At 45.1% G+C, this 16682-nt stretch overlaps 1 protein-coding gene across 1 annotated transcript in view; it reads right to left on the bottom strand.

Moving 5' to 3' along the window:
• The window catches only part of SERGEF (secretion regulating guanine nucleotide exchange factor), a 237256-nt gene that overhangs the window by 80186 nt on the left and 140388 nt on the right, over positions 1-16682 (bottom strand). Inside the window, 1 exon segment of the mRNA XM_040495690.1 lies at positions 10751-10787. Coding sequence (XP_040351624.1) covers positions 10751-10787 — 37 coding nt within the window.

Genomic DNA, 16682 nt, shown 5'->3' with positions numbered 1-16682 from the left:
CATGAGGACAGACTGGAGTGGTACAGCAGACTTTAGAAACATTTCTCTCATGGAGGTCGTCAGGTCCCGAGAGGGATAGTGACTGGCCAGGATCACACAGGGAGCTGGTGGCAAGCAAAGTGGGACTAGACCTTCCATTGCAGAAGGCTGCTCTGGCTCACTCTACCTCTTTGTAATTTCTACCTTGGCTCACCACCTTTGCCAGGCTCCAAGCCCATGAGTATTTGTAAACAAGTACACTGGGTCACAACTGTAGTTTCTGCTACTATAAGCAACATTAGAAGGACTAGAGCATTGTGCTAAAATGTGGCAATCATTCTTGTGCCCAAAAAAGGCTGGCATGAGAGATCGAGTAATTTAGCAAGTATGTGAGCCTCTTTGACAGCCTGGCACCCTCACCTGTGGTCTCCTATAGACTGACTCCTGTGGACTGATACAAACTCTGCCTCTTTAGGATTAATAGCGAAAAAACCAACTTTATTGAAAGCTAAAAAGCACACCTTGTGATGTGAGGCCATGCCTTGGAAAACAAATGACTGAACAGAAATGTAATTTAAACAATAATCAACGGTCTGTAAAAACTTCTCTGTACTAACGGTGAAACATCTCTCTTGAATGCCAAAAGTCTTATCACATTTCTGGCCTGGTAAAGAAGAAAATGCAGGGCTTGGAGCAGCCAGGTGTGAGAGTGGCAATAACTATACCTCACTCCGGAGCTGAGGGAAGCACAACCTAGGACATGTGCTGACAAACCATGGAACCAGGGGGCTGCTCTGCCTCAGCAAACAGCCCAGGAGGTCACAGCCATCTAAGCAAGCACCTTGAGAACCAGCTACCAGCTTCAGATTGAGCAGCATGAGCTAGACCCAAGATCTAGCCCCAGCTTTACCACTGTCTAGCTGGCAATCTCAGGTAAGTCACTGCCTCTCTTTAGGCCTTAGGGTTACTCTGGGAGCAATGGGACCCAGGAAGGCAGCCAAAGAAAGGGAATTCAATAAGTAGTGTCGAGACACTATTGGGTAGCCATCTGGAAAAATAATGAAGTTGAATCCACACTTGACATTGTGTACCAAGATAAATTCCAAATGGATCAAAGACCTACAAGTTAAAACAAACAAACAAACAAACAAACAAACAAACATAAAAAGTACTAGAATCAGGTGCCTGGCTGGCTCAGTCGGTTGAGTGTCTGACTTCAACTCAGGTCACAATCTCACGGTTCATGGGTTCAGGCCCTGCATCAGGCTCTGTGCTGATAGCTTGGAGCTTGGAGCCTGCTTCGGATTCTATGTCTCCCTCTCTCTCTGCCCCTCCCGTGCCCACACTCTGTCTCTCTCTCAAAAATAAATAAACATTAAAAAAAATTTGGGGGGGGGCGCCTGGGTGGCTCAGTCAGTTAAGCATCTGACTTCGGTTCAGGTCATGATCTCATGGCTTGTGAGTTCAAGCCCCGTGTCAGGCTCCGCGCTGACAGCTCAGAGTCTGCAGTCTGCTTCGGATTCCATGTCCCTCTCTCGCTCTGCCCCTCCCTCACTCATGCTCTGTCTCTGTCTCTCTCAAGAATAAATAAAACATTAAAAAATATATATATTTTTTTAAAGTACTAGAGTAGAATATGAGAAGTTCCTTTATACTCTAGAGTGCAGAGGGCTTCTCTAGCTCAGAATCCAGAAGCCAAATAGGAAAAGATTGATAAATGTCAGCTACAGAGAAAGAAAAAGTTGCATGGCAAAAACAACACAGAAAAAACAAAAATACCAAAGCAGAAACAAAAAAGAAGCTAAGAAAATATATTTGCAGTCTGAACCCCCAAAGGCCTAACCTCTGTAGTACATAAAAAGTCCTAGAAATTTATTATAAAAAGACCAACAATCTAACTGGAAAAAAAGGGCAAAGGACCCTGAAGCACAGGCAGTACAATGTCCTCCCAAAGTCCTAATTCCTGGAGCCTTGTGAGTGTTACATGTCAAAGGAGAACTGAGGTAGCAGATGAAATTAAATGTGCTAATTAGCTGACCTCAAGGTAGGGAGATTATGCTGGATTATCCAGGGCAGGAGAGGGGGCCTAATGGAATCAAGAGGATTTTTAAATGTGGAAGAGAGTGGCAGAAAAGTCAGTGATATGATGTGATACAAGAAAGATTCAACCAGCCACTGCTGGCTTTGAGATGGCAGGGGGCCACAGTCAAGAAATGCAGACAGCCTCCAGAAGCTGGAAGAGGGAAGAAAACACTCCCTCTATACTCCAGAAGATAATACAGCCTGTTCACACCCTGATTTTAGCCCCATGAGACCCATTTCAGACTTCTGACCACAAACCCTGTGACAATACATTTGTGTTGTTTTAAGCCACTAGTTTTCTGGTAATCTGTTATAGTAGCAATAAAAACTAATACAGGTATGGAGAAACCCTTCATAAAGAAGAAAATACAGGGGCACCTGGTGGCTCAGTCAGTTAAGTGTCCAACTTCGCTCCGGTCATGATGTTGCCGTTCATGGGTTTGAGCCCTGCGTCAGGGTCTGTGCTGACAGCTTGGAGCCTGGAGCCTGCTTTCGATTCTGTGTCTCCCTCTCTCTCTGCCCCTTTCCCACTTGCACTCTGTCTCTCTCTCTCTCAAAAATGAATAAACATTAAAAATAAATGAATAACATTTTTTTTAAAAAAGAAGAAAATACAAATAGCTCCTAACTTTCAAAAAGGTGCTCAATCCTCATTCATGATATCCAAAACTAGAGGGATTAGAGAGGTCACAATCATCTTAAAGAAGAACAGAGTTGGAAGACTTAACAATACCAGATATTAGAATTTATTATAAAGCTGCAGTCAAGGTGGTATGGTACTAGCACACATATAGAAAAATAGACTAATGAAAGAGGAGTCCAAAAACAAATTTACACATATAGACAGTTTCTTGATTTACAACAAAGGAGCCTCTAAATTTCAATGGGGAAAGGGCAAACTTCAATAAATGGTTTTGGAGCAGTGTGTGTGTGTGTGTGTGTGTGTGTGTGTGTGTTTTAACTAATTCGAAATGGATTTTAAGCCTAAATGTAAAACGCAAAATAATAAAGTTTCAAGATGAACAGAAAGAGAATATTTTCATTTCATGACCTTGGAGTAGACAAAAACGTTTTAATTTTTTTAATGTTTATTTATTTTTGAGAGAGAGAGAGAGACAGACAGACAGACAGATGGACAGAGCATGAGTGGGGGAGGGGGAGAGAGGGAGACACAGAATCTGAAGCAGGCTCCAGGCTCTGAGCTGTTAGCCCAGAGCCCAATGCGGGTCTCGAACTCACAAGCCACGAGATCATGACCTGAGCCTAAGTTGGTCACTTAACTGACTGAGCCACCCAGGCTCCCCCAAAATACCTCAAACCACTAAATAAAAGACTGATAAGCTGGACTTCATTACAATTAAGGATATCTATGCATCAAAAGACACCATTAAGAAAGCAAAAGAGCAAGCCACTGACTGGGAAAAGATGTTCAATATATATATATATCTATATCTATATCTATATATATATATCTATCTCCAACAAAGGTCTTGAATCTGAAAGATAAAGGATGCCTACAAATCAGTAAGAAAAACATAGGCAAAATCCACTTTAAAGTGTTTGCAGTTAAGTTTTTGCACTTAACACAAGAAGCTACCCAAATGGCCTATAAGCATATGAAATATTGCTACGCATCACTGGTTATCAGAGAAATGCAAATTATAATGACAGTGAGGTTCCACACTACACACTTAGCAGAATGGCCTAAATCAATAAGACTGAAAATACCTGGCAAGGAGATGGCAGTTGGAACTCCCATATGTTACTGATGGGCAATATATAATGGGCACTACTACTATGGAAAACTGTTGAGAAGTTATCTACTAATGCTAAAGATAGGATCCAAAAATCCTACTCTCAGTTACGTACTCAAGAGAAATCAATGTGCATGTTCACCAAAAGACGTGTGTAAGAATGTTCATTGCAGCCTTATTCACAATCCTCAAACTGGAAGCAACCCAAATCTTCAACAGTTAAATGGATCAAGTTGTGGCGTGTTCATACAGTGGACTATTACCAATAAAAAAGAATGACAAGATAGAAGACACAATGTGTTGGGCAAAGAGGCTGGACACAAAAGAGTACACAGTGCATAACACCATTAATGTGAAGTTCAACCACAGGCAAAACTCATTTCTAGAGTCAGGAGTTGTAATAGTAGTTAACTCTCGGGGTGGGATATAAAGAAGGGATACTTTCTGGGGTGCTGGAAATGTTCTGTGTTTTGTACTGGGTGGTGGTTTCCTAGGTATACACATATGAAAAACTCACCAAACTGAAATTTTAAGATATGTACACTTTACTGTACTTCAATTTAAAAAGTAAAAAAAGACAAAAACCACCTTCAGTAGTTTTTCACTTATCAGATTGGCAAAAATCCTGACGTTTCTTTCTTTTTTTTTTTTTTTGTATTTTTATTTATTTTGGGGGGGGGGGCGAGCGTAAGCAGGGGAGGGGCAGAGAAAGAGGGAGAGAGAGAGAATCCCAAGCAGGCTCCACACTGTCAGCGGAGAGCCCAACATTGGGTTTGATCTCAGGAACCATGAGATCATGACCTGAGCTGAAGTCAAAAGTCGGCTTAACTGACTGAGTTACCCAGGTACCCCAATCCCGAAGTTTCTTAACATACTATTAGGGGGGCTGCAGAAACAGGTACTCATATAGTGCTAGTGGGAGTGAAAAATGGTATAATTCCTATGAAGGTAGTTCCTATCTTGCAAAATAGATATACTTACTCTTTGATACAATAATCTATATTTATACTTCAACATCTCACATATGAAATAATATATATATATATATATATATATATATATACACATACACATACACATATACACACACACACACAAGGTTACTCACTACATTATTACTTAGAATAACAAAAAGACTGGAGATGATCTACATGCCCATCAATAGGGCAAGGGTTGAATGAATCATGGTGTATAGGTATACTGGAATATTATGTACCTGTAATAACAAAGTAGGAAGGCTTTATACTGATATGTAAAGACTTCCCAGATAAACTGTTGAAAGAAAAAATAAGACACTAATAAGTGTGTATAATATACTGCCGTTTATGTAAAAGGGGAGATAAAAAGATATCTTAGCATTTACCTAATATATCCAAAAAGGAACCAGAAAAATACAGAAGAAACTAATAATAGGCATTAACTGCACATGTGGTAGAAGGATTTTGGGGTGTTGGACAAATGGGGGACAGGGTAGGAGGGAAGTTTTTCATTTTAAATCTTTTTATGCCTTTTAAGTTTGAATCATGTACATGTATTAATTATTCAAAAATTAAATAAGTGAAGTAATTTTTTTAAGAGGTACGGGACAATGAGAAGGGGAAGAAGAATCCTAAAAGGGGTGGTTTTCCAAAACAATGTCATCAACTTCACAATTCTCTCTGGTTCTTATACAGAGAACTGCTGGATCTGAAGAAGACATTTAAATTTTTTTTTTTTAACGTTTATTTATTTTTGAGACAGAGAGAGACAGAGCATGAACGGGGGAGGGTCACAGAGAGAGGGAGACACAGAATCTGAAACAGGCTCCAGGCTCTGAGCTGTCAGCACACAGCCCGACGCAGGGCTCGAACCCACGGACTGTGAGATCATGACCTGAGCCGAAGTCGGACGCTTAACCGACCAAGCCACCCAGGCGCCCCTGAAGAAGGCATTTAGTCTGGAAGGCAGAAGAAGTTACTGCTAACATGAAGGGAAACTAAATACTGAAATGAAGAGATGACATCATCTTATCTGGTGGCCTTAAAAATAGGCTGGACTGTCACTGGTCTGCAGGAAAGCAGCATTAGGTAGTGGACCACAGGCTCTGAAGTTAGAAGCCCTGGTTAAAGACCTGACATGCAGATTCCTCCCAACAAACTGCTCAGCCTACGCTTCCCCTTCCTGCATCTAGAAAATGGGGTTAACAGTAGTGCCAACTCATCCATTTGGCATTAGGATTAAATGAGATAATATAAAGCACTTCTGCTTTGCCAATCACACTGTGCATAGGACCATACAGGCTTTTACTTGCCTCTAAGGTCTCTGCAGTACCCTCGGGCTTGGAGGTATTGCCTCTCAGAGAAGAGCTAGTGTCAAAAAAGATTTAGTTCTATTAAATTCTTACATGACCCTGCTTCATGGGTTTCAAGCCAAGGTCAGACACTGTGCCACACATATTACAAAGATACAAAGGTTCAATAATTGGAAATTATCAGTGAAATGAAGAGAATAAAAGATCCTTACATAGATTATAGCTCCAATTTGGTAGAAGATCTGGCTTTGCTTGGAGGAGGAGGAGGAGGAGGAGGAGGAGACACGACACTTTCCTGCCAAATATCTAACCCTTTAACAATGCCTGTCTGGCAGGCCTGAATGCTCCAGGAGAAGGCCACCAATAATAAAAAAAATATTTTCCAAAGGTCTGTGTGGAGCGGGGAGAGAGGAAATGCAGTCAGCTCTTTTTTCTCTGCAGGAAGGGAAGGCTGAACAACTGCACATCAGGAGAGAAGGCAAACAAATTGCCCATTCAAGCCAAAATAAGCTGCTCCTAGGGGAAGCAAAACAGCTGGAGCCAATTCAGCCAGACATAGAGGTGAGGGCCCCAAAGACAGAGCTGGCCTGGGAGCCAGCCTCTGTAGGCAGGGATCTTTCTGGGCAAGTGGTGGTCAAATGCCCTCATGTCACTCCTGCTGACCTCAGTCTAGGCCCACGAATGGGAGCCAGCCAGCCAGCTCTGTCAGATATGGAGGGAAATCCTAGGTGGGAAGGAAGGAAGGACTAGTGAACCTGCCAAACGAGCGAGCACCTGCTGAGCACCTGTTATGTGGCAGGCACTAAGCAGCCACCTGACATACCTATGCCATTTGGAAGAACAATTTTAGGGGTAGGTAGATTTTACAGATGAGGAATCAGACTCACTGAGGTGGACTGACTGGGCAAGGCACACGGTTAGAAGTGGCCACACCAGCTGTGGCCAATGGCCTCAGCTCTCTCTTTCCTGATTGTCACCTGAGATTCTCGATCCCTGGCTTCCTTTTTCTAAAGCAGGAACTCACACCACTTCACCATCCTGTCTAGCCATGGTGATACCTGGTGGCAAACACAGAATATGTCAAGAGAAGCCTCATTGGAAAACAAAGGAAAGAACCAAACCAAACTGCAGAAGAAGGGGAAAAAAGAAACCTGGAAGCAAATGAAGTAGCAGAGTGGAATTATTTTGATTCCCTAAGAAAGCGGAAATGTGGCTGCTGCGGGGTTTGCTTCAGGCTGGAACATGGCAGGTTCTGAATCCCCGTCTGGGGCAGCAGATAGCAGAATCCTGATCTGGAACAAATCTGGGCTAGCACTGTTTCTAGGGCTGTTGGGATTTCCAGACCCCCCAGATTGGGGTCCCCAGGCTCCAATTTACAAATCCCTTCTGCAGGTATGGTGAGATCCTGCATTGGTCCCTGAAGGGTGAGGAAGATGCTTCCCTCTCTAGCTTTTGAGGTTCCCATCCTGAGCCTCAGGCCTCCTTATACCCATCTTACAATTACTTCCTTCCTTGAAGTCTTAATATATGACGATGACAATGATTATGGTAATAATACCAGCTCACATTTATTGAGCTTCTACTTTTGTGCCGGGCACTGTTAGCACTCTACATAACAACCTTATGAGGCCAATAATATTATATGAGGCGATCAAGGCACATCAAGGCATATCAAATGAGGCAATCAAGGCACCGAGGGGTTAAGCCACTTATAGAAGGTTACATGGCTCATAGGTGTAGGAGCCAGAATTTGAGTCCAAGCGATCTGGCCCTGGTGTCTGTGCTCTTCTTAACCACCACCCATAATGCATCAGGTCCTAGGATATGAGAGTCAAAAGAGCAGTCTTGGAAGACAAGCAGACAGCTCTACTATTTATTGCTACTTGTCCCTGGACAACCTGTTTATCCTCTATAAAATGGGTACAACAAATATACTTTGTGGAGTGTCCATTCTAAGAGCAGATCCTGAGTCATGTCCTTCCATCAGGCTCTATTTCACCTCTTCTTCTGGTCTGTCTATTGCACATTCACTACACATCAAAGCTGTTTCTACACTTGGGGCAAGGTTGGCTTCCTTATACTCTGTTCCAGTCTATTCTATAACTGTTTTGTGCCTATCACATGGGAGACTTAGCACCAGGCGCAGAGAGCCCAGATCTCAGGGAATGAGACTGAAGGCAGAGAAATCCATCTAAAGTCGGCAATGGCAGAAGGGCTGAGGGGAGGAGCTGGCTGTGAGAACCAGGCTTTAAGCCCATAGGAACTCTCCTCCTCCAGCTTGTCTCCCTCTTTTCTGGCCTTCTGCCAAGGCTAACAGGCACTTCTTGTCACTTCCTACAGCACAGCCTGAGCCCTGCAGGGCACCCACGGAAGGCCCAATTCTTCCAGTGGGGAGCCTCTGCTCCCAGCTCACACACAGGCAGGTAAATATGCCCAGAGCCCTGTGACTGGGCCCACCTTTTCTGATTCTGCAACCATTCATTTAACAGACTGTGAGCCAGGACCAGGGCACTGAGGACAAAACAGAAAAATACAGGTCTACCCCCCAAGAGCTCACCAGCACACCTGCTCTCCTCTGCCTCTGATGTTCTCCTCACCTGGGTAACGCTGGACACCTTTCTAGAATGTTATCATTCCTCTCTTCCAAGTAACAATTACTTCACTAGCACGGTTACACTAACAAGCCATTCTCCCCTCTCCCCACCCAGACCAAGAGAAATGAGAAACCAACAGAATTATCCACACATACACATTTCTCTCATACCCACTATAGACCAGGTACCTCACATGCACCAATCCCCACAGCAATCCTGCAAAATGGGAATTATCCCCATTACACAAATGAGGGGGGGAAACGGGGGCTCACAAAGAGATGCAACCAGTGTGAAGCAAGGCTATCTGCCCGGAGTCTATGCTCTTTCTACAGCCCCAGGCTGCCTCTCTCAGCTCAGCCAGCCGCCCTGCGAGCTCTGGCCCCGCCTTCATCTGGATTGTGTTCTTTCTCATAGTTAGATTGCCTACAATCTTCTTGTTTGTGCTGGTCCCAGAGGGAGCCAACATCTCCCCCAGTGCAGTGACAACAGCAGCAGCAGCATCCTAGGCACCACCTCTGATTCTCCGAGTAGCTTGTCTTAATTACACCCAGGCTGGAGCAGTTCCGGAATAGAGTATGTGGTGCTGCTGCGAAGCATGCAGGTTTGCTGTTACATTTTCTCGCTCCTTCTCTGACTCCAGCCCAGTTTACTCCCCACCCCCCTCTGCTGGCTGGCAGCCTACCTCCTCAGCTGTCCTTGGTTCTGCCTCCTTGCACATCACGTTTGGGCCTACAAAGTAGTGCTTCAAACTGCTGCCACTGCAGGCGGCTGAGCCAGTCTCAGCTCAATTCAGAAAACAGAGCCCGAGTCTCTGCCGGGTACCAGGCACTGCTCTGGGTACTGCAAACAGGCAGAAAACAAAAGGAAAATGCAGGGGCCTTGCCCTTCAGAAGCCGAGTCAGAGGCTGGGAGAGAAGTAGCCAGAAACAGAAATCACCAACAGAAGGCTAGCAGTGATGGGTTTGTAATGGGATCCGAAAATATCAGAGCAGGAGGGAACCTTGATTTTCTGTTTTAACCCCTCCATTTTACAGATGGAGAGCTAGAGCCCAGAGGAGGGCAATTACAAAAAATATCAGATAGTAACAGTGAACACTGCCAAAACCCTTACTAGGAGCCAAGCACTATTCTATGTGCTTTATATATATTAACTCCTGGAACCCTCACAACAAACCCTAGGAGGTACGCGCTACTGTCCTCCCATAGAGGGGTTAAGTGCCTTGTCCAAGTTCACACAGCTAGGAAGTGGAAGCCTGTATTGAACTCAGGCAGTCGGGCCCCACACTGGTGTCTCTTTAATGCTCTGTGAGATGAGACTAGTCTACCTATAGAAGTAATGAGAAAGCTTCTTAAAGGAATTACTCATAGGCCTAATTATAAAAACAGTGAACCCTGGTTATCCAGAGTCAATTAAGAGGAAACCTCAATTAATCAGAAGCTTGGCTTCATCTGGGAGTACCTGAGTGCCACGAAATACAAGGCAGTTAGGGCAGTGAGCAGAGCCCTATATCTCCAAAGAAAGAGGAAAGTACTTGGAGTAAGGGATTTATTCAAAGAAACAAGAGCAGCCCAATCTTCTTCCTCTTTCATGTCTGGCTTTCTACACATGCTGTCCTCATAGTGTATAAAATCTTTAATATCCTGAAATGCCACTCCCTGGGGGAGGGGAGCCAGCTCAGGGACCTTAAAAAGACGCTCAATGATATGGATAGAAATTTTTAGAAAAGGGGCTTCTAGCCCCATGTCAGGCTCTGTGCTAACAGCACAGAGTCTGCTTGGGATTCCCTCTCTCCTTCTCCCCCACTCATTCTCTCTCTCTCTCTCTCTCTCTCTCTCTCAAAAGAAGTAAACATTTTTAAAAAGAAAAGAAAAGGGGCTTCTAGTAAAGCCTTGGTCAACCAAAGACTTCCATTTCCCAGCATGTCCCCCAACATACGTGCACACACACACACACACACACACACACACCCTGGCCTTGGGTTAACTGAAAGTCTTCTCCAACTCTGCCACAGGACTTTCAGATCACAGTTAGCAGGCTACTCATTACTTACCAATCACTGCCAGATTATGCTCTGAGCCACAAGAGACCTGTAAAAAGAAAAAAATAAGTTATATTAGAGAAAGAAAATTCCTTGTTCAAGGAAAGATGTTTGACTTCTTCTCATCTGCTATTTGTCCCTTTCACCCCCTAGCCCCACAAAGAACATGACATGTACTCTCACACCTCCTGGCCTTTGCACGTGTGGTTCTTCTGTCTGGAATGCCCTCTCCTCGACTTCTACCTAGAAAACTTCCACTCATCCTTTAAAGTCTCAACGTGTCCACTGAGACTCCTTTGCTTCTAGGCCAACTCAACACTCCTTTCCTTATGCAACTTGTATGTACCCCACTGTAGCAATTCTCTTGTTGCCTTTTACATTTTTTTCTGTCTCTTCGCTAGACTGCATGCATTTTGAGAACAGGGCTGAGTCTCGGTTAACTGTCTGGGTCTGGGACTCAGTTAATATCTGCCAAATGAGAGAGTGAATGCAAAAACCAAGCACATAAAAGAAAAAATACCCAGTACATAAAAGAACAAAGAATCATTTGGGGTTCAGAATCTAGTGTTTTCACCAAGTGAGCAGCGCTTCTTGCCCTTCAGTCTCCACATGTCCCAACTGCTACCAGAAGGAAGTAAGCGGGAATATAAAAGCATAAGTGGTTCCCCAGGTACTAATTAAAAGAAACTCTGGACTCCGGAGAAGGATCTTGTGACCTTTATCAGGATGCTCACTTCAGTTCCTACCAAGAGGAAGGCTTCAGGTCCCCATGGAATGTCAATGCTGGAAGGGCCCTGGAGATCATCTAGTCCAATCTCGCCATGTTGCAAGGAGAAAACACAGGCTTGGGAAGAGGAAACAATTTGCCGTGGGTGCCAGAGCAAGTGTGCATTGAAACAAGGACTGGAGCATCTCTGATTCTTCGGAGCTTCAGGCAAGTTCCTTTCTTGATGCTGTAGCTTCTCACCCCTTCCCAGTGAAAACCACTTGGAAGTGATATTCAAAGGTCATTAGCACAGGCCCCTGACAGTCAAGGTAACAGGATGAAAAGGCATTTGAGCGTTGGAGGCCTAATAACACACTGGTAGGTGAGAAAGGTCAGCAAAGTTTCTGAGACTTTTGTCTTTGTAAAAGCTGTGTGTTCCAGATCACAGCTTCCACAGGAAACAGAGATACCTGCTCTTACGTGGACTCCCTGATAGTATCTGGCAAAGAACCACCTGCATATTTCATCCCAGTATTTCCAGGTGTCTAGTCTCTGAGCTCCCTTGGGGGCAGGCTCAGTGTCTAGCTGAGGGGTTCCACCATGTGTCGCCCAGGGCCATACATACAGCACAAGTTCATTATATGCTTTCTGGTTACACTGAGGCTGGGTGCCTAGGTTCTGCCATAGGAAGCTGCTTAGATTGAAGAATTGGGAAAAACTTACGTGTCTAACAATAGGGGAATGCTTATGTAAATTATGGTGGAGCCCTCTGATGGACTACTATGCAGCTTTGAAAAATAATGCTTACAGTAAAGAAACATGCTCATGATATCCTATGAACTGAAAAATTACACAAAATTACACAAAAATTGTGTCTCAACTCTACAATAAAATGTGAGTGAAAGACTGAAAGAAACTACATCAAAAGTTAACAGTGATAGCCTCAGGGCCAGGAATGAGGTATGCACTCATTCCTATGGTTTTTCCTTTTGCTTTTTCTACGCTGTCTGAATTTTATACGGTAATCTTACAATCAGAAAACAATTATTAAAAATATAGAAAATAAACATAATGCAGCTCCTACTACAGAGGTGAAAATAATAAATAAATATGGCTATAAAATAAATATGTTATAAAATCTGGTATCTTCTGAAGTTGTGGGGGAAAAGGATTTAAAGGACATAATACCTAAATAATAATGGTAGCTGCATTGTGATGGTAGGGTTATAAGACAGTTACTCCTATTCTCTGTTTCTCAAATAGTCTTTAACTGTGATGGTAGTAGTCGCGGTGGGGGGAGCAACAAGTGCAGGAATTAAAGTCACCATATACTGAGGATATACAAAAGCCAAGCACCTGGGGCGCCTGGGTGGCTCAGTCGGTTAAGCGTCCGACTTCAGCTCAGGTCATGATCTCACCGTTCGTGAGTTCGAGCCCCGCGTAGGGCTCTGTGCTGACAGCTCAGAGCCTGGAGCCTGCTTCGGATTGTGTCTCCCTCTCTCTCTGCCCCTCCCCTGCTTATGCTCTGTCTCTCTCTGTCTCAAAAATAAATAAAAACATTAAAAAAAAATTTTTTTTTAAAAAGCCAAGCGTCATGCCAAGGCACTCTGCAAATGTAACCTCATCTTAATCACCACAACAGTCCCTTCAGGGAAGCTTGACTGTGCTTATCTTAGAGACAAGAACACTGAGGCCCATACACATTAAATAACTATCATAGCTAGCTAGGTGGCAGTGGCAGAACTAAAACCCAGGACTGCCTGGTCTCCAAGCTTATGTTCTGTACTGCTAAATGTTACTTTTGTTTAAAAAAAATAAAGCTATTTCATTTTACAAAATGCATACAGAGAAAGGGGCTGCCTCTGACTGCCAGGGCTCACCCTGGGGCTGCGGGCTGCAGAGCTGACCAACCTGGAGGACCAGGGGCTTCCAGAAACAAGCCAGTGACAAATGCCAGTATCAGGTAGCAGATGCTGCTCTGAATTAATGAGCGAGACACTGATGAATGGATTTTGTCAAGGCAACGTAGAGCTTGAAACTCAAAGCTCCCCACTGCTTCTTGCTGTACGTGCAATGGCATAGAGGTCAGGAGACCGAACACCACAGGCCACAAAATCCCAGCGCTACACTCCTTCAACAAGATTGTATCAATGACCATTTGCTTCATATTGCTCCTGTCAGCATATACCCAACCACCCAGCTGCAGGCAGCTTTCTAGAAGACTCTGTTAACAATGGCAGCATGCCCAGGAGGAAGAGGTTCAGAGCCAGGAAGCCAGGTGAGTCCTAGGTCCTCTCCTTTTTGGCCCTGAGACCTTTGGCAAGATGTTTAACTGCTCAGGCCTCGGTGTTCTCAGGTGTAACAGGTAGATAATAGCGTCAACCCGTCTGCCTCACAAAACTGCCGGAGGACAAATGAGACACTCCATCGCCTCACAGCCATTTGTCTCACCTTTCTTACATATGAATCTGAATGTCATGCCTCTATATAAAGCCCTTCACAAGCTCCCAGCAGTGGCTTGCAAGCCCACAATGAGTAGTCCCCTGTTTAGCTCTCTGGCCTCACTTCTCTCTGCTACTCATGAACCCTCAACCCCAAATAACATATTCCTTTTTTTTCCCATTCACACTACAGTACATTTTGTCTAAGAATATGAGGCAATTTCAGGCTTTTATGTGTGCTTTTTTCCTTGACTTGAATCTCCTCTCTCCCACTGTCTACCTAGCTAAATCCTTTAAGACTGCCCAAACATCACCTCCTGGTAAAGACTTCCCTGAGTCTCAAGGCTGCTCCACCCTACCTACCCCCACAGCACTATGCATCACGGCCTTATCACATATGAGATGTCTATTTATGAAGTGTGTGTGTGTTAAGCACCTCTGTTGCTCAGACATCCAGCAGAGTGCCTCCCCAGTAACGTCTCTGTCACACAGCCCAAGTATACAGGGCGTGAAGCTGGAGGGGGGAACGGGTAAAAAGATGAGGGGCCCAGAGGAGTTAGGTGATCTCAAGACAAATGAGTAGGGGTGTGGTCACCCCGGTCCAACTGGAGACAAGCACTGAGATGCACAGTGAGGCAGGAAGGGAACAGCACTACAGGAGCACAGTGTACAGGTGACAGGAGCATGAAAAGTAGAGTAGAATTGTTTCAGGAACTCCAGCATGGCAAAGTGCAGTAGAGCAGCAAAGGAGGTCAGCCCCGGGAGACGGAGTCCCGCTACAGAGAAAGTAGGTTCCGGGTTGCTGATCGGGGACTTCAGGCAAAGGGGGCACACCTCCACACAGGTGAGGGGAACCAAAGTGGCTGTGGAAACCTGTTATGACTAAGTGCTGCTCAAACGTGAAAGGGGTCTGCTCTGTTCAGGCACCTCAGCCACAGGAGGCAGGAGTGCAGAAAACAATTTCCAAACTCCCAACTGCCTCCCCGTGGTGCCAAGATCCTCCAGAGAGCCTCCTGCCAGGCTAGACTCCATCAGTTCTTGGGAAGAAAGTCTCTACTCCCCTGGGGGCTGGCTCCCACTAAATACAGTTGGACAGGGATGAAGTGACTGGTAGTAGATGCCCAGAGAATATGTGCTTGCTTCGGTAGCACATATACTAAAATTGGAATGATACAGAGAGTAGGTGCCCAGAGAATATATGCTGAATGTATTAATGAGTTAAAATGAATGAATAACTAAATGAATAAGCAAAAATTACATTAACGTGAAAATATCTGCCAAATGCTACATGTAAGTACTCTAGTTCTGGTCAGTACTGTTCTACCATTTCTAAACACAGGTGACTGTCCCTTACTGAGTGCTTATGGCCAGGCACCTGACTGCTTGGCCTGTATTATCTCATTCAAACTTATACCAAACCTAGCACATAGGTTCTTTTGTTACAACCGTTTTACAAGTGAGGCGACTGGGGTTCAGAGAGTGCAGTCACTTGCCGAGTATCTTACTGCTAGGGAAGGTGCAGGATTCTATGATCTTTCCAATTCCACTTTTCTGTCTTCCCAACCGTTTTAACCTTCCTGTTGGCAAACAGGATGAAAATAAACCGCCCACCCAGTTCCAGTTCCTTATAGCTGGCAATCATATGCCAGTTAGCAAGGGATCTTAAACTGGGACAGCCCTAGACTTCCAAGGCCCAGACAACATCCTCCGGGGGCTAGGAAGGCCCACCCCTGGACCAATCAAGAAGCTGCTCCAGAGTTTTCTCTTGGAGGAAACGGCTGTACAGTGGCAACAAAGCTTTGCTCCTGCCCTCCCTGTGGAAGCCATCACCTTGCGGGTAACTCCACCAGATAGTTCAACTCTGAACAGGAGGATATCAGGGCGGGGAGATGGGGTGTGACCAGGGCTCAGGGTAAATAGCACTAAGATCCCAAGAAGAGTATGTGGGATCTAGGCCAGTTCCGCACCACTGGCCAGGAGCCACCCTCATCTTCCTAGGAGCAGTTGGTGGCAGCCCAGGGACCATCCAGGAGCACAGCAGCCTGCGGGGCCTTCTGATTGGTTCCCGCCCTGTGCCAATGGGCCCGGGCGCCCCTCGGATGCTATGGCAACGAGGCAGTTGCGCGGAGGCGGGCCATTGCCAAGGACTCGGAGGAGGGATTCGAAGCCTGGGCTCTGCGCCTCGGGGAGAGTCTTTGGCAGGCACCATGGCCCAGAGAAGCGTGTTGGGAGCAGCTCCAGAAAGGCAGCCTCCCCACGGCGGGGGTTAACGGAAGGGAATGGGCACCTCGGTGCAGCCTTTGCTACAACTCCGCCCAAACCCAGTTGTCCTGTGTGTAGAACTCTGAGGAGACCACGGGAATTTCCAAACCTGTTAAAAAAGCAGGCTGGGAGGCTGTGCGTGTTTTACACGCAAACTGCAGTCCTGTCAGCCAATGGATTTTTACCCCTCGGCTCAGAAATAGCCCCAAATGGAGGTCATCGTGGCAGCAGAGAGGCAGCACAGTTGCTTGTTTTTGGAAGGACCTAGCCTTGCAAAGATACTTCTGGCTCCTTTGTGAGGGCTTCGTCTTTTTTTTTTTTTTTTTTTTCCCTACTGAAGTTTAGATGTCAAAGGAGGCCAAAAATAAAGGGGCTCAATCGTTCAAACCAAAGTCCCATTGATTGTGTTTCCAAAGAACCCATTTTCCCTCCAAAGCCAATTCCTTTTTTTCAAAGTGCAGATTACACATAAGAAGAGGCTTCAAGTAGGTTCTGCTACTTCCTCAAACAGAGGTTGGGTTGGGGAGAAAAGCAA

Source organism: Herpailurus yagouaroundi, unplaced genomic scaffold (genome assembly GCF_014898765.1).
Source record: "Herpailurus yagouaroundi ecotype Mexico unplaced genomic scaffold, PumYag 187, whole genome shotgun sequence".
Classification (NCBI taxonomy): domain Eukaryota; kingdom Metazoa; phylum Chordata; class Mammalia; order Carnivora; family Felidae; genus Herpailurus; species Herpailurus yagouaroundi.
The sequence above is the reverse complement of the archived record's forward strand: the minus strand, read 5'-3'. Positions and strand labels throughout refer to the sequence as shown.